The 19660-nt window shown below is 33.9% G+C and overlaps 1 protein-coding gene across 1 annotated transcript; it reads left to right on the top strand.

Annotated features, from left to right (window-relative positions):
* The first annotated feature begins 443 nt into the window (after window positions 1–443).
* On the top strand, window positions 444–19440 carry LOC134237557 (uncharacterized). The gene is made up of 20 exons (XM_062719657.1): window positions 444–626; window positions 1481–1783; window positions 1980–2162; window positions 2530–2703; window positions 2923–2985; window positions 6555–6650; window positions 7493–7531; window positions 7842–7982; window positions 8212–8343; window positions 8745–8888; window positions 9672–9824; window positions 9934–10104; window positions 10739–10852; window positions 11034–11180; window positions 15409–15603; window positions 15691–15831; window positions 15941–16003; window positions 16498–16665; window positions 18534–18902; window positions 19178–19440. Exons 1-20 carry the CDS (start codon window positions 554–556, stop codon window positions 19324–19326), a joined length of 3018 nt encoding a protein of 1005 aa, XP_062575641.1. The 5' UTR covers window positions 444–553; the 3' UTR covers window positions 19327–19440.
* Window positions 19441–19660: the final 220 nt, after the last annotated feature.

Raw genomic sequence — 19660 nt, 5'->3', positions numbered from 1 at the left:
GGCATGAAATTGCCTAATGATATTGAAATAAGGGAGCTAGGTTGGCCGGAGAAAGCTGAATTCATCCCGTTTACATACGGCGTCTAATTATTATTAGGTGATCATTCTCGTCTATAGCCGAAAAACATCCAAATATTTTTCCATTGTCCAATGACCTGTTAGAATGATCAAATTATAACCATTTGTTTGATAACGTATTTTTGGTTCGTTGTTTAAAGTAACATCACGGAGATTCTTCTTCATTTAGCTGGCTAAAGTTCTACAAAAGGATTGATAATGACTTCATCAGTTCCTATCGATAACTTTTTCAGGTAGATAGGTACGCTCCATTTTGGTTCTAATTCATCTCATACTCTTCCACCTGTTTCTCTTATCCCTTAAACAGGTGCGAGGCATTCAGCTATCTTGGGTGCCTTCCGCCTTATCACAAACCGTGACAAGGTTGTGTGTAAAGGTTACATACAATTTTCTTTGTTAATTATGATGTCATAAATTCTTTTTTCTACTGAAAGGATATTTTTTCGAGCTTTCTTGAACAAAAAAATACTTTATCATGTCTCAGAATTTCGTCGTTGTGTTTGTATCGTTATTTGCCTGGATTTGTGTGTCATTTTCTATTGCAAAAAGTGAGTATATCGACTTTTGTTTGTTTTTAATGTTTAACTTTTTTTTTTACCTTTTTGAGAATACTAAAAAAATAATGCAAGAACCTGGTGAAAGGAACTTTAAATTTACTTCTAAAAAATTACAGTATTTATAATATTTTTAATGAAAGTGCTGAAAAATTGGTTATTTAAATTTATTTTTTTTAAAATGTGGGTTAACCTCCAACGCTAAGGTCAAATGGTAAGAAATAATTAAAGCCAAGATAAGACCTTTTTACAGTGAATATACCTGTTAAGTGCGAATGCCCTAGAAACAATTCGTTCAAATGTTATATAGTCAAATGTTATATAGTCAAAGTTAAATCGGGGTAAAATTTTGCAAATGTGGGTCAAATTCCACGGTCAAGAATTCAAAAATGTTAAATGGTGCTCAAACAAGAGTTTTGTCATAAGTAATACATACATACGAATGAAAACCAAAAACATATAGGCTCCACACAATCAAAAGTTAGATTAATTTTTTCTTTTTAAATGAAAGTTTTTGCGTACAAGCGAGATCCTGGTTTTTTTCATCACTGTTTAAAAAACCTTTATTCTAAAATTCACAGTAGTTTTTATTAAAATGAAAAAAATCAAACCCTATTCCAAGTATTTGTTTTCCTGTCAATTTCCAGTGTACGTAAATTTACGAACTCTATGACTTGATGAAGGCATGCAATATAGGTATCATAGCGCTTGCATGCAGAAGGTATTTTCTGTACATCACTGAAACTTCCCAATAGGTTAATAAGTACTTTTACGGAAGAAATACTCAAATTTAATTATGAGGAGAGGCTAATCGAATTACCGTTATTGTTTTGTATTGTTTTCCCCAGATTCAAGTCCCACGGGGCAAGATCCGCCGCCATTTGTAAACCCATTTAATCAGGGGAACTCACTCTTCGAGACGCCATACTCAGGGTCAATCAGTGCTATGGAAGGGGGCGGCGGGGGCGGGGGGTTCATGCAGAGCATGATGGGAATGACTGGTGGGGGCGGAAGAAATGGGCTGCCGTCCATGTTTATGAAGAACGGAAAACTTCACATGGGTCAACAACAGTGTCTAAAAAATATCGTATGTCCACAGTATTGTCACGAGATCGACCAAAATGGCTGCGAGACGTGCCCATGTGGGCCAGGTATTGTGACTATATCGTTTTGCGAGATTTTTCTAGAAAGAGAAAAATTCCTAGTAAAATTATACTTTATGTCTCTATCATTTCAAATCTACACTATGTATTTCGTAGTTCAATTAAAAATAAATTTCAAATTGATTAATCGAAAAACATAATAGTATTTAAATCATTAAAAGATTTTCATCTATTATATGCACAGCCAATGGTATGCAAGCATCAGGTCACGTGGAACAAAAGCAACAGAAGGATAAGCAACAGGGGGAGGAAGATAAGGATAAGCAGTGTATCCACACCCTGATCTGCATGTTGTCGTGTAAGGAGGGGTACGAGCTGGGCAAGAAAGGACAGGACGGGTGTCAGACCTGTAAATGTGTCAAGAAAGGTGAATAAGGTTTTAATTATTGGGGCAGCTCAAAGGGGTACAAAAAGAACCAAGCACTGCAGCACTAAAAAGCCATTGTGCTGCACAAAAGGGCATCATTATAAACAAAAATGGCGGGTGTTGCAAAAAAGGCACAATGACGTCACACAAAAATGGCATGTTGCAACGCCATGCTAAAATGTTAGAGACAAAAAAACCTCTCAACTAATTTAGCTATATACCATTTCACACGAAACAAATTAATAAATTCGATTGACATAATTTTCATTGATATTGAACTTCATTTCTAATACAAATACATATTCAAAATCATTACATTAATTTTAATGGCTGATATTTCTGTAAAGATGCAAATGATATTTTATAGATGATAACAAAAACACACCTAAACAGACGGGACAAATTGGAACAGAAATGATGAAGAACGGAACTGGAAATAAGAATCCGGGAAGTGGTTCCGGAAATGGTGCTGGAAGTGGGTCATCCGGGTTAGGGTCTGGAGGTCAAGGTCCATTTGGGGGAGCAGCTGGGAGTGAATCAGGTATTTAAAAATTTGATAGTTGTCATTGAAACCAGGAAGAGAATGAAGATAAGAAAATAAAATATTATCGTGGAACCATAAAATTAGTGATATATATATTTTGATCTAGAATTTTAAACACATGATGGACACCCATAAAAAAGTGAAACAATCGTATGCATAAAGACAAAATGTTAATATAGATCTATAATGATAATGATCTTACTAGCATTTATTTAGGTTCTGGATTTAATCCGATGTTTCCTGGAGCAGGAATGGGATCGGGATCGGGATCAGCAAGTGGTATGACGTAATATGTATGAATAGATCACCGAAAGAGGGTAACAGTGGTGGTACTGGGTATCCTTAATTTTTATGTGGTGGTGTTTTCTATCCTGAAATGGAAATATTTGGAAATTTTGCACAATTGTAAATAAATTATCTCAGGACCATAGACAGAAAATGTAATACCTGGTAGCATTTTACCACCTGCTGATGGAAGAAGGTTTTTGCCATTGTCATTGCTATGAAACATTTTATGGCTCTAGGGTAATAGTCCCCGCCTGCTTATATTAACAGTTGAAAAGTAAGAGAAAAGAAAACAACCCATCGGTCTCAAAAAAGTTTAAGTCAATAACATTATTGCGCAATCTATCTTATCAATTTCTTCCTTGCGGAAAAATCCGAAAAAAGCCCTAAAGTTATTTCAACAGCTTTGAATCTCAGTTACATGAGACATAAATGGACTATTGGCTTTGATTTGTTCTCCATTAAAAACCCTCTTCATGAAGTAAAACAATGGAGATTAGACATTTTGATAGACAAGCCCGTCTTAGTGCAGGAATTTCATGAAAATTTAATTCATTTTTCCAAACTATCTGGCTAGAAAGATAGAAGTGACTGATTGGCTCTCTGAGAAAAGACACCTTAATTGCAGAGACTGCCATATCCTCGTAGTTTAATCCATTTCTATCAAAATGTCATTAAAACCGTTTACAAACAGATTAAAAGGGTTCCGATTGTTGGAAAAATGAAGAGTTCGATTGATGGAATTTGATGGATTCCGATATTTTGGTACTATTTCTCCAGAAACAATTGAATAAGCTGAGTAATTGACCAAAAAAATAGTATACAGTGTAATTGTGCAAAAATTCATGTTACATAGATGATGTGATTTGTCATCAAAACAAAACAATTTATCATAATTTTAATATATGTTTTATATTTTACTCAACGTTAGAAAAAAAATGACATTTTTACAGTTTTTTTTTTCAATTGTTTCCAATATTTTTGTTTAATTACATTAAAATTCTCCAGTCTGTTATTTACATGTAGACTTGAAAAAGAACATGTAGTTTAAGGACGAATAAAATACCAACCTCATATCTTTGTACCTCGGTTTATACGATCATCCGAAGGACCAACTCCACGTCCCACAGTGGGATTCGAACCCGTGACGTAAGCATCAACTCCTCACTTCGCGATTCTAGAGCAGACGCTCTTTAACCACTACGCCAAGTGGGCGACTGCAAAGATATTAATAACTAGAACAAAGCTCGTTGCCAAACAACGAGTAGGTCTTCCGTCCTGTTCCACCGGAAGTTAACTTTTATTTAAAAAAAAAAGAGAAATGACGTCTCCAATGATTTAAATCTTCCAAATCTATGTTGATTATTGCAAAAGTAAGCCATTTCTTGCTACTTCCGGTTCGACCGGAAGTGATGTCAACGGACTAAAAATTTTATCCTTCCAGTGAAAGATATTACCCAAAAATGTGTCAAGAATTGCAAAAATATGCATTTTTTGACTTCTTCCGGTGTGGCCGGGAGTGACGTCATCGGACACATTTTGACGATCTTAATAGACTGTTCTTGATATTTTGAACAACTTTGCTTCTTTAATATATTACAAATTCTAAATAGTTTTTGAGATGTAAAGAAATCCCTTATTTTTGTGGTCAGCCCCTTTTTGTGATATTGGATGAAGGATCTTGTGATCTTGAACCAGTTTTGTTCTACTTGCCATAAGAAATTATTTACAGATTTAGAAATATTGTAGAAGAGGATTTAAAAAAAAAAGAGGATTTGAAAATGCCTTTTTTTCGGTCCATAACGAGCTTCTGTACGCAGCAATTTCGGTGAATATGAAATACGTTCAGCACATCTACATTTATTGCTCTATTGTCACTGAAAATCTCAAGTTTCTATATCTAGACGTTTTCGAAAAATTTCGCGGACAAACCAACCCTCCAAAATTCACTAAAATGCAAAAATCTCGGAACCGGAAGTGTCATATATATATCTAGATTTTTTCATGTTCTATCAGAGCTGAAAGTTTCATTAAAATCGAGCCAGTTGTTTTCGAGAAATCGCGTGCACAAAATCGGTAAAAAAAAATGTTGAAAAGAAACTTAAGAATAACAGTAAGGTCTACGGAAGACCTTAATAAACTCATTCTTTGCAGTCGTCCGCAGTGGTTAGCGCGTCTTCTCTCGAGTCGTGAAGTAAGGAATTATTGCGCAATCCATCTTATCAATTTGTTCCTTGTGGAAAAATGCCCTAAAATTCTGTCAACAGCTTTAAATCTCAGTTGCATGAGACATAAATGGACTATTGACTTTGATTTGTTCCTCACTAAAACCCTCTTCAAGCTGTAAAACAATGGAGATTAGACATTTTGATAGACAAGCCTGTCTTGGTGCAGAAATTTCATGAAAATTTAATTCAATTTTTCCAAACTATCTGGCTAGAAAGATAGAAATGACTGATTGGCTCTCTGAGGAAGTACACTTAATTGCCGAGACTGCCATATCCTCGAAGTTTAATCTATTTTTATCAAAATGTCATTTAAGCTGTTTACAAACAGATTAAAAGGGTTCCGATTGTTGGAAATGAGGAGTTCCGATTGATTGGATTTGATGGGTTTCGATATTTTGGTCCTATTCCTCCAGAAACAATTGAATAAGCTGAATAATTCACAAAAAAAGATGTAATGGTGCAAAAAATTTCATGTTACACAGATGATGTAATTTTTCATCAAAACAAAACAATTTTTTCATATCTGGTTTTACATTTTTACTCAACGTTATAAAAAACAATTACATAAGCATTCTTAATTGTTCCCAATATTTTTGTAAAATTACATAATTCTTCTGTCATTTACATTTAGACTCGAAAAAGAACATGTTTAAGGACGAATAAAATACTAACCTCATGTATTTGGACCTCGGTTTACACGGTCTCATCCCAAGGACCGGACTCCACGTCCCATAGTGGACGCTCTATAACTACTGTACCAAGCGGGCGACTGCAAAGATATTAATAAACTCATTTCTCTGCAGTCGCCCGCATTGGTTACAGCATCTTCTCTAGAGTCATGAAAAAAGGAGTTTATTCTTACGTCGCGGGTTCGAATCCCACTGAGGGATGTGGAGAACGGTCCTTCGGATGAGACCATATTAACCGAGGTCCCGTGTCGCAGTAGGTGCTGGCACGAAAAAGATCCCTCAATGGTCGTAAGTGAATGTCGAACAATGTGAAGCAAGTAGTGGCGTCTTGATTTGAGTAAAAGGTTCTAGAGAGGGACGTTAAACATCATACAATCAATCATCCTATCTTTGCAATGCCTTACAAATGTTTCATCAATTTTAATTGAAATTTCATAGTTAGCAAGAAAAGTTTTAATTTTGTATTTCATACGACAGTTGTGTTTTTCCCTTAATTTTTTTTTTTATATCAAACTTTCTTAAAATAGAGATAATAATTGTGAACACAATAAACAGTTTTTCTGTTTCAGTTTGAACACATTAAACCCAAGTCAGCACCTTTGAATTTTAAATACTAGTATCATTCCATTATTTTTTTTTAAAACAGGGGCTGGTATGCCGAGTCCATTTGGCGGCGGAGGAACTTCCGGTGGGATGGTTATGAGTCCGTTTGGACTGGCCGCGGGCGGAGATGGAAAGCCAGGTCAGTTTTCCTCGATCCCTGGAAAAATAATGCGTAGCTACAAGTATACTTGATTCTCATTATATCGCGGGTTCCATTGTATCGCGGTATATTCCAAAAAATCAGATTTTTAGCTCATATAATTTTTTTGGATTAAAGTATCTGTCTGTCGTCTGAATGTAAATTTTTGTGATGATTAAAAAGAATGGAACATGCGTCGGAAAAGTTTTTATTCAAATAAAACGTAATTCTACAGATTTCCATTAACATTTTTATTATATTTAGACCACTGAATTCATAATTTAGTAAAATCCATAATAAAATTCATGTTTTGATAGTCTTAAGTTTGTAAAATTGTTTATTTTTTATGCAGAATTACATCTTAAAATGAAAAATAAGAATTGAAGTCCGTGTCAGTCACAAGTTAGCATGTTTTCCCATACCGTGATACTATGAGACTCTCCAATTTAGGAGGGAAATAAGACTTCCTGTTTTATAAAAAGACTACAAGTTAAACGATGCAAGCTGGAGAAATAATTTGACACTAAAAAGTTAGGCCATAGTTTGGTTTATGAATATCATTTGATGAAAGTTAAAGTAAAAATTTGGAATTAATATTTTATGCAAAAGTTTTAAGTACCGCGATATAATGAGACACCAGTATATATTTCATGGTTTTTCAAAATTCCAAAATATCAACAAAGTATACTAACTTTTATAGCAGAAAATCAAAATTTCCCATTTAAATACCTAGGATATTATCTTTTATCATTTACATAGTACATATAAAGTAAGAAGCCCTCTTTTACACTTAAATTGTTCATTGAAAACGCCTTTCATGAAATATTTGATTAATTTTACAGGGAGAGACTGTTTTGGACCAGAGTGTTCAGCCAAAAATGGTATCTGTTTATTTTGCTGAATTTTTTGATTCTCGAATGTTGCATTCTTCTGTACAGTTCAGAAACTTTACTAAGCTCTTTCACTAAGTGCAACAGTTTGTTTTACGTCAACGACTGATTTTTGGAACTTCTAGTATAAATGTGTGTTGAACTATTTGAGGCGTTTTGCAACAAAATCTTGCAGATTTTTTTAACATGTTCAAATACGATGACGCAATATTAAATTGATAGTAGGACATTTCTTGCTAATGTTTTCATGTTGTGGAATAAAAAAACAATAAAATATTAATCCTATTCCATGCTAACTAAGGTATGAAACTGCTCGGTGAAGTCAAACCAAAGGAAGAAGATTGTCAATCTACTACTCTGTGTGTAAAGACTTGTAAACACGATCTCAAATTAGGACCGAAAGGAAGTGACGGATGTCCTTCATGCGCATGCGTGAAATCAGGTAATTTTTTCTTAGTGACGTAAGCCATGTAGATTTTTGAAGTTTATCAGTTATCTAAATTGTGAAGTTGAAATATCTTTTTTAAGTTAACCTACATTGGAAACTAATATGAGCTTTTCTTTTCGAAGTGTGTCCGACATGCTTCTATATTTGCGCTTATATTTACACATAACTCAGGTGAGCGCTGTGGTCTATGGACCGCTTATTATTGCTAATCATACATATTTAGACATCAGAACGACGTCTACACCTGGACATGAAGTTTGCGATCGATTACTTACTTGTATGATGGGATGTACAGAGGGGTATGTGCTGGGTGCTGCAGACGAATCAGGGTGTCCACCTTGCTCTTGCAAATCAAGTAAGCCCTGCATATTTACCATTCAATATGATAACCTGCAGAGGAAAAAGTTGTATAAAACACAACTATAAAACATCCTTTGTCTTTTTGTTTATGCAAAATTAATCCTCAACAACATTCTTACCCATATGACTTTTTTTTGTCTAAAACGCAAATTGAAAAAGTGTCCATGTATACTACACGCTTGTTTTAGGAAAAAAAAAATTAGAAACAGGTTTGAATTCTATTTTTATTTTTAATTCATTCAGGCAGTGATAGGAAACATCAGATTAGAGTATTAGTCACTAACAGTAAATGGTCATAAACCATCAATTATAGATATTTGTAAATCACAATCAAAAATATTGATTTAAAGTATCGGTGCATCTACTTTCTTGAAATTTTTACTTTTATAACTTTAGATCCACCTATCACTACTCCTGCTCCAGTCACACAGTCTTCCTGTCAGAGGATTATGGAACTTTGTGAAAGAAACTGTCGCTATGGTTACCAGCTCATTCCAGCCTCCACGATAGGAGAGTGTGCCAGTTGTTTATGCCAGCCAGGTATTCCTTAGGTTAACTAATTTGTTTTAGCCTGGCTTTTTAGAAAGTGCCTACAGTACAGTATACAGTAAAGCTAACACATGCCTTGCTGTAAATGACAACATTAAAAAAGCGCAAAAGCAGTAATACCAACGTATAAAATTACTGGACTGCCTCGGTAGATGATATATGAGATTTGTTGGAGAATAAAAATACAAGAGAAATAGATACTTAATTTCTTTTCACGTTTAAACATCTTGCACACACACACAACTGTACGCGAACTGGGGTGTTGAGAATTTGGCGTACAATTATCATTGATGAAAGATAAGGAAAGTAGTACATGTAGAAAATATGTCAAATTAAAAATTATAAAAGTTTTCACTTACCTTTTCCCCAAGTCTATGGAGGATACATAACAAAATGGCTAAAATGAAAATTTTTCGAAAGATTTGACAAGCTGAGATTGACAACACATGCAGCAGAAAAAAACGATTATAAACGAAAAATATTTTATTATATTTTGAACCCAATGCATAATTCTAATAAAGTCAGGCTTTCAGTACTTTCAGTGCTTTGATTGTAATATGTTATGATGTACCGTGCCTTTTATCAAAAAAATCTAGTGATTTAGTGTATCGGTTTCAATAACCCTTTACCTCCAAATTTCATGATATAGCATGCAAATGTAATCGAAAACTTGTTTCTAACTTTGAGCTGTACCTTCAGTTTTTAGATAAAGATGTTAAAATGATAGGTTATCGCCAGCAAATGAATCGTTTTGATTTACATTCTCATCTTCAGCACCAACACAACCTGTCGTTACCAAAAAAGTAGTGGTTGTACAACAGCATTCCTGTCAGGATAATGTTGTGAGGTGTATGACCAACTGTCGCTATGGTTACCTACTCAAGGGCACCGGAAGTAAACAATGCCCTCTATGTCAATGTCTTCCACGTAAGCACTAATAATCTTTTGAACATTTATTACATTCGAGAATATGACACATGCCAATATTAAAAGGAAATCTTTGTCAATTTTCATATTTTGTATCTCATTAAATTAGCGCCACGAAGCACAGAAAGTTCAATGATCGCAACAACAACCAGTAAACCAAACGTCTACAGCATCCTGAGGAATTGTCCGGAAACCGTTCATTGTATGGTAAATTGTGGGACCGGATACTCTATCCAAAGTATTGCTGGACAGGAATGCCCTCGTTGCACATGTCATACAGGTTCAAAATACCGTATAAGCAGAATTTTTAGCGAGGATTTAAGTTTGGCATTATTAGCGAGGGTGCTGAGATCATTAAAATTGAATATCACTAAAAAGTTATTGCGTTTTAGTTGTAATGACTTCTTTAGTGAGCATTTTAATATCGCTAAAATTACTCTTCGCTAAAAATAGAATACGCATTTGCATTTTTAAGGACAAATCGCTAAATTTGCGTCTCGCTAAAATGTCCACTTACAGGGTATATAACATTTTCATGAAGAAAAAATCAAATTATATGATTTTCTTTGTTGTTTTACTTTTCTAAAATTAATTGTGTATCAAGAGAGGTTTTCTTGATTTACTATACCCAAGTACAGGTTTGCTTATTTCTGAGTTGAGCTAATACATGTATAACCATTTCTTTTTGCTAGAGTTAAACTTTGGTATCTTGAACATTGATTTCTCACATACCATGAAGATGTCAAAGTGATCTGAGTGGGAATAATTATTCTTTAGTACTTTACCCTCAGTATCTCGAATACTGTCCAGAATGTCTCGAAGTTTTTCTTTAGTCCCATTAGGTTCGAGATTCAAGGTTTGTCTGTACATTTAATGTACTCTTCCATTAAATTGACGGTGCCAGTTTGTTACAGTTGCTGTTCAGACACTTGTTTGTACAACGGCTCTGTCCTGTCCCCGGGGCTGTGTGTTAGGCTATAAAAATGGAGGTAGTGGATGTCCCACTTGCTCATGTGTAATTCCATCAGGTTTGTATTGTGTAAGAAAATCCTAATTTTGCGCATCTGATGCTCCTTTTGGTGTGCATGATTTTTAAATAATCAAAAACATTAACAGTGACTGTTGTGAAATAATTCAAAATTTGATATTTGAACATTAATTTCATAAGTATTTCTCAAGATATTCATTATTTTTGTTTTAACCTATCAGAGGTGGGCTTAGCGACTCACAGCGCCATCTATGTTGAATCCTCAATCCGCTGTAATGCCCACTTTTCCTGCTCCGAACGATGTGAATTCGGTTACAGAAGTGGAGATAACTCTTGCCCGACGTGTCAATGTTTGGTTCCGGTTAAAGGTTCGTTAAACTGGAAAATTAAAATTCCTTTTCAACTTAACACAAGCATCAATTTGACCAAGTGGCTAAAAGTATTCTTAGCTTTGAAAAGATCCAGAATTCTTCTTGTCAATATTGTAATATTTTCAGACTCGTAAAGGGGTGTGCCTGTGATATAGACATGTAAAAAGATGATGATTAATGATTAATTTCGATGGAAAGAACATACCAATCTGATTAAAATCAAATCTCTGTTATGCTCCGAAATTCTGATGGTCGCTGTACAAAGCAACAACCATCAGAATTTCGCAACGTTACAAAGATCTAATTTTAATCAGATTGAGAAAAGACTTGTATATAATTAATTTATTCGAACATTTTATGTCAAGTGTTTATTTCTTGCAAAGTATAAAAACAAATAATACAGAGTACGAGAGTTGTCCTGTGGTATCTTGAATCTCAAATACCATGGATATATCCAAGTATTTAGAGATCCTCAACCAATTTTTTCTTAGATATCTCAAAGTTTTCTTGGTCCCTTCAACTTCGAGATAACAATTTAGGAGTTTTGTCTGTATAAGCATTTTTCTAAGAACATGTTTTAATGTTCAAACAGCAATTTTCAGCAGAGAGGGGAACTACTCCGATAAAATGTTTGCTCTAGAAGGAGGAAGATTTTCCTTTAGAGTCCTCTTGTTCAATACATTTTGTTGGAGAACAAATAACTGTTATCTCGCTTATCAATAGTCGAAAGTTATTTAACACCTTTTGTCAGAAATGGTAGTTATAATGCATTGTAGCTGCAATGTCTGTTTCTTGGGTAAGACCATCTCTGAAATGTGATTTGTCTTTATGATGAAAGCTTCATGATAATACTTTAACTTCGGAGTGTAGATCACGTGAAGAATCCAATATGCGTATTGTTCCAACATTGTTGCATATAAATTTGCAAATTTAGTCATTGTTGGACCAGTTTTCACTATTATTAGTCAGATAATGCAGCAAACAGAGTAAAGATGGTATCCTGATCCATGCAAGGAGCATTGTAAACCCTATCCACTTTTGTAAATGTAGGCCAAAGCATTTGAAATATGCTCTGTTAAGGCCGGTATACACGATGAGATTTGTAGTATAATACAACTATTATAATACTTTTGTATTATAATACTTTCTTGTACACACGCTAATACAAATCTCATAAGATTGTAAATAAACTATGTATTCCAACGTGTTTTTCCCCGCCATGTTTCTCTCTCTGGCAAAATAATAAAAATGGAGGATGAGGCTCTGATAGCAGTGTCTATCATCGAACTATGCACTGCTTGATATATTCCACAAGACTTCTTCCCCTTTCCATAAAACCACGAGTTTTCCAATGCCTTTACTTGTAAAGTCAGTCATTATTATTTACCATGTGCTTTTATTAGTAGTGATAAAAATAGGATGACCCATAGTGTCATTACATTTCATTGGTTAAAAGTGAAAGGTAAGTTAAGACTTATATTAGGAAATAGAGCATTGCTCTATTCTTAATACAGTTTTATAAGATTCGAAAAATCTTATGATATACTGTATTAAGAGTGTATACACAATAAGATTTTGTATCATAATACAAATCTTATAATACAGATCTTACCGTGTATACCGACCTTTAAATGTAAAAAAAAAACATGCATATTTAAACATCATAAAAAAACCTTTTTTTTAAATAAAAACATGTTCTCTGGTTTCTGTCATCTAATTCACTGATCCAGAAAGTAATATACTAGTAGCTTTAAAAATAACGGAAAATGCATCAAACGATGCAGCATTTGTGTAGGGCTGCAATGGGTATGACTTTAAGATATTTGTAGAAAATATGACATAATAGAACTTGAAGAGGGAATATTATTTTGCATCTAAAGACACAATATACATTCACTATTAGTCAACGTACGCATCAGAAGTATATTTATTGCATTCATTAGAATAATTTATTAAAGGTATGAATTACGAAAATATATATCGTATAGCTTTCCCTGTATAAATCGCGATATGATACTAACTTGTCCATGAAAGCTCTCTCAGTTTAAGTATTCAAAAAGTAGAACATGCCTGCAACATTCCCCTCACTATTTCGTTATCATAAAATCCGGAATCTACCTACAAGCATTCTTATGACAATTTTGTTATAAGGATAAACAAGAGGCCCATGGGCCACATCGCTCACCTGAGCACTAAGGGTTGGAAAAAGTAGAAAATGGCTTTTTATTGTAAAGTTTAAATCCAAAAGTAGTCCCATGGCCAATCATGGATTTGCTATTTTTTAGAAAATGATTTTTAAAGAATTTTCCTATATATTTCTATGTAAAACTTTGGTCGGCCATTTTGGCCCCGCCCTACCCCCGGATATATCCAAACTTGAATCTACACTACCTGAGCATGCTTCCATATAAATATGATGAATTATGGCTTTGTCATTCTTGAGAAGAAGATTTTTTTTTTGAATTTTCCTATATATTTCTATGTAAAACTTCGGCCATTTTGGCCCCACCCTACCCCCGGGGGTCATGATTTGAACAAACTTGAATCTACACTACCTGAACATTGCTTCCATATAAATATGATGAATTATGGCTTTGTCATTCTTGAGAAGAAGATTTTTTTTAAGAATTTTCCTATATATTTCTATGTAAAACTTTGGTCGGCCATTTTGGCCCCGCCTTACCCCGTGGGGTCATGATTTGAACAAACTTGAAATTACACTACCTGAGCATGCTTCCATATAAATATGATGAATTATGGCTTTGTCATTCTTGAAAAGAAGATTTTTAAAGAATTTTCCTATATATTTCTATGTAAAACTTTGGTCTGCCATTTTGGCCCCGCCCTACCCCGTGGGGTCATGATTTGAACAAACTTGAATCTACACTACATGAGCATGCTTCCATATAAATATGATGAATTATGGCTTTGTCATTCTTGAGAAGAAGATTTTTAAAGAATTTTCCTATATATTTCTATGTAAAACTTTGCAAATTTAGTCATGTTTGAACAAACTTGAATTACACTATATTAGCATGCTTCCATATAAATATGATGAATTATGGCTTTGTCATTCTTGAGAAGAAGATTTTTAAAGAATTTTCCTATATATTTCTATGTAAAACTTTGGTCGACCATTTTGGCCCCGCCCTACCCCCTTTACATGATTTGAACAAACTTGAATCTACACTACCTGAGCATGCTTCCATATAAATATGATGAATTATGGCTTTGTCATTCTTGAGAAGAAGATTTTTAAAGAATTTTCCTATATATTTCTATGTAAAACTTTGGTAGGCCATTGTGGCCCCGCCCTACCCCCAGGGGACATGATTTGAACAAACTTGAATATACACTACCTGAGGATGTTTCCCCATAAGTTTCGTCTTTCCTGGCACAGTGGTTCTTGAGAAGAAGATTTTTAAAACATACCACCAAATTTTCACTAATTCTCAATTATTTCCCCTTGAATGAGGGCGTGGCCCTTCATCAGAACAAACTTGAATCCCCTTTACCCAAGGATGCTTTGTGGCAAGTTTGGTTGAAATTGGCTCTCTCAGCGGTTCTTGAAAAATTCGAAAATGTGAAAAGTTTACGGATTTCAGTTATCATAAAACGGACGCCGGACAAAATGTGATCAGAAAAGCTCACTTGAGCCTTCGGCTCAGGTGAGCTAAACAATACCATTTTGTACCCCTACGGAGCACAGAGGCAGAGATCTTATTCGACACCTTGCACATTGAGGTATAGCAAAGAATATGCATTTAAAGAATATTTTGCCACTCGAATTCACCACTTTAAACATAGAAGGAGTTTCAAAACAAGTCTAGATTATATTTTAAAAAAACTTTTACTTGTAGTTAATGATCAAAATTGAAACCTTATTACACAATGCAAAGGGAAAAACATTACTACCTGTACATAATTAACGTAGTGACAATCAGAGTAAACATCAATATATCTTAATTTCTTGAAAAAGTTCATGTGTGTGTTTTAATGATATAATAGTTAAAAAAATATTTTACTGAATGTTCAACACAAAACATAATTTAACAAATCATTTTCAGTCGATGAACTTTGTACAGCATTTGTTCTGTTCTCTTAGAATAACACGACCTGTTCTCAACACCTTTCACCCGGTTTTTACTACAGAAAAGTCTATAAACACAAATAATTACCAGTATAACCATGCGCTGCTTTGAGTTTTATTGTTTTCTCTATCCAGTTGCATCACAATCCATTTCATCTCACGGCTGCACAAATGAAGGTTGTCAACATCATAATGTCCCATCCGGGGTAGTTGAACATGTGATAGTACCTCATCACCAATCAGGATCTCATGCTGTTCCTTTAGGACACGTGATAACGAACCACCAATCAGGATCGTCAGTTCAGATCACGCATGTAGCTGGTTCTCATGGTATAAATATTTAGTTGATATAACAGGAAATCAAATATTAAGTTCATTTACTTTCAGAGTTATTTAGTATATTTTTTTTCCATCCAGGTGAGATCAGTTCGCAAAACACCATATCAATGTTAGTACGGTACTGCACAAATGTTGCTCACTGTGTAAAGAGCTGTCCAAAAGGATTCTCCCTGACTGGCACCGAGGCAGGAAAATGTCCAGCCTGTACATGTACATCCGGTGCGTCGTCTCTACGAAACGTTTTATTATTAATCTGTGCTTCATGTAAAATTTCAAATGCCTGTATAGATTGTAGCCATTTTTGATGATTTACTTTTCTGTTTTAAAGGCACTCTAACACATCTAACAGAAACGAAATTGTCCACAGCAGCACCTGTTGTACATCCTTTAGGTAGGCAAATTGATAATTTACTATTTAAATCTATTGCATATAAAATTTGTAATTGTTTGTTTTACAAATGTGCAAAAATTGGGGGGGAGGGGGGTATACAGTTTTATGGGTATAAAACTTAGCGTTTTGTCATGTAAAATCTATATGTTTATGTGGTATTGAGATTTTTTGTTCACAGACTGTACCGATTTCAGCTACATTGTTATACATGAATGCTACATACATGTACTCACGACCGACTTACAATTATACCTGTTTGATTTTTGTTTCCTTAAGAGATAATGTATTTATATTGCTTTTTAGCTTGCATCTTTAACACGTATAACTCTCCACGATTTAATTACTAGTACATTGGATTTATGAACTATTTTCAAATAACTTTAAAACGGTTTGTTTAGCCATTCAGCATTCAACTATTGACACACAGAACATGAACAGTGTAATCATTGCGTAAAACAGTGAAGATACTGAAACCCTAATCTACCTAATTGTAGTGGTGCATGTAAAACCAACAGCTCTTGTGCCTCAGACTCACAGGCCTGACATCCATACGATGTGTCCAGAAACGTTCCGATGTGGGGAGAAATGTGGCGGCGGATTTACATTGAAAAATGAACCGGGGAACACTTGTCCAACATGTTACTGTATTGCAGGCAGTATAGGTGCATCTTTTCATCTTTTATTTTCTAATAGAATTACAGTAAAAAGTGGGGTTTTTTTTAAGTCACTGGTACTTCGATCTTTGAATGTATTCTTAATCTCCGTGCAAAAACATAGTTAAAAGTTGTCCAGGGGATTCATGAAAATATCGTTAAAACCGAAATTCCTTATAACAGAGTTCCTTTATAATCGAGTTTTACTGTATTTTCAGTAAGCAATAAAATCTATTTTGACTGAAGTATAACTTTGACGATTTTATCCTATTATTTATTAGGAAGTATTAAATCGATGCTTGTAAAATGATAGATTAAGGGGTTTCTTCTAACATAGAAAAAAAAGAATATCAGTAGATTCATTTTGCTTTTTATCTTGAAAACATAATAATGGATGCCATTTGACGAAAAATGGGAATAAAGGATAGCCTTGTTGCAACCACTATTGAAATAACGACCACTATTGAAATAATTATATCAATATTGGTTGAGGGTGCATTTCAATAGCAAACATAGTCAGTAACCACTATTGAAATTCGACCACTATTGAAATAATTATATCAATAGTGGTTGAGAGTGCATTTCAGTAGCAAACATAGGTAATAACCACTATTGAAATACGACCACTATTGAAATACAGTGTAATTATTTCAATAATGGGTGACATTCATTTCAATAACAAACATAGGTTGCAACCACTATTGAAATAATGTTCACTCTTGAAATAAAGATTTCAGTGTGGATTAAATTATGGTTTTAGGTATGAAGTATTATCAGCAACTATCAAAATAATTATTTAAATCACTTTTGAAATTATAATTTCAATAACTATCTAAATCTATGATTATTTAAGCAAAGATGATACAAACAAAATATGGATGCCTGGATTGGTACATATTTTTTGGTCTGATATAATTGAAAATGATGTAAATAATAAATTTTTAGAATATAAAGAAATTGAAAAACTTATGTGTTGTTCAAAATTTTGCATCACTAAAACCATCCTTATTTATTTATTATTATTAAATAATTATTAATCTATATATTTATCACCCAAAATCCAATTTTTGTGAAATTTTGGATAAAAAAAAAATAAAAATTTCTGTCATTTTCTTTGAAGACTTGAGCATTATGCAATTGAAATGAAAAAAAAATAACTGTCAATTCTTGAAATTTATTCAAACTATTGAAATAATTATTTCCATAGTGAATTTGTAATTGGGGAATTACATATGTTTGTTAGTGAAAAATACGTTTGAACCACTATTGATATAATTATTTCAATAGTGGTCGAACTTTCTTAACACCCGTTAGGAAGTACACAATGTATTAAATGCACTTCAAACAACTGATATAATTATTTCAATAGTGGTCGTAAATAGTGGTATCAGTATGTTTGCTATTGAAATGCTTTTTCATCCACTATTGATATAACATTTCAATAATGGTCGTTATTTCAATAGTGGTTGCAACATAGCCTTTTTCATTTTTTATCAATGTTTTTTTTCAACATTTTTAGATAAATACTTTTTCATCTTCACCTGTCCATTAAATATAAAAGAGGAACAAGAAAGAATTGGAACTATTTTAAAAACTTTTTCTTTTGTTTTGAAGTTTTAATAATTTTGAAGATATGCTACTAGTATTACACTTCTCTGTGATAATTACTGTGAACAAGTGCATGGGGATTATCTTGTGATTCGAAAAAGATAGAAACTCTTCTTTAATTTCGTGGGGGTTGGCAAAAAAGTTTCTTTGAAATAAACAGCGAAAGACTCTTCATAGAAACATCTGATGTCGCTATGTATAAAATGTTGTGGCCGAAAATGGCCGTGAAGGCTGCTTGTTCTTGAAATGCTTACGGTTGTTTCTTTCAGAAAGCACAGATTCACCACAGGTAATCCCCTCGGAACACTCCGGAAGTCATACAAACATAAATACAGGAAGTGTTGTTCCGAATGTTATTCCTGTTGGAATAAGTGCTCACGGTTCCCAATCGCTGGTTGAAACAGGAATTCAGAACGGAGCTCAAACATCCGGGACTATTAATACCGGATATCAAGGCGTTCCTTCGGGACCCGGAGTTCATTTTAACATTTTGCACGGCCCTGGTGGAAATATCTTAAATGGCCCTGACAAACCACATAACGTCCACGAGCCTCCACCACTTACTGGTGCGCATGCGCATTTTTCGAATCAAAATTGCGTTGGACCAGCGTGTTCAGCCAAAAACGGATTTCATAAGAGTAAGTAGTTTATCCAATGTAGTGAACACATTTCTCTTTTTAAATCATCCAATGCTGTAGTTTGGTATGAAATTTAAAGATATCTTTTCAACTGTATAACTACCAATTATGGTGTAGTGACTAGATGTTTTTATAATGCCATTTTAACTGCATGCAGTAATCATAGATGTTATAAAATCATTTAATGAAATAAATTTTAAAAAAAAAACTATGGGTGTTGAAACTGTCTCATAATTGTTATAATGCCAGATTACAGCTACCATTTTCTTATGTAGGTTACACAATGACGTCATCCATCAAACATACCCCACCCAATCAATGTGCTGGAATTATTCACTGCGTGCTCACCTGTCGTGCTGGATACAGACTAACGGACAAAGACGAGCACGGGTGTCCGGGATGTGAATGTCTTCCTGATGAATGAATTATTCTGTTTTGAATCTTTTTTCCATTACAATTTTAAAAATTTTACATGTAGAAATAACTTTTCCATTTTCCGTTTGACTCTGATTCTGTTTATATTAATTGTGTGACATTATGGTATTAAACAACTGGAACAGAAAAAAAAAGTTTCACGGTTAGATAACTTATACTGATATACACATTTACAGTCTTGTACATACATTGTATTATTATCGTTTCTTATACTGCATTTAGAAGTGAATTAAAATACATTTTTCAATGTCACGAACATCACAAACGTGTCTTAATAACTTTACAGTTTTAAGAAAATCATTACATAAGTGACCGGACCTCTA

The sequence above is a fragment of the Saccostrea cucullata genome, unplaced genomic scaffold (assembly GCF_032062105.1).
Source record: "Saccostrea cucullata isolate Sc308-1 unplaced genomic scaffold, CSIRO_AGI_Scuc_v1 ctg24, whole genome shotgun sequence".
Classification (NCBI taxonomy): domain Eukaryota; kingdom Metazoa; phylum Mollusca; class Bivalvia; order Ostreida; family Ostreidae; genus Saccostrea; species Saccostrea cuccullata.
The sequence above is the reverse complement of the archived record's forward strand: the minus strand, read 5'-3'. Positions and strand labels throughout refer to the sequence as shown.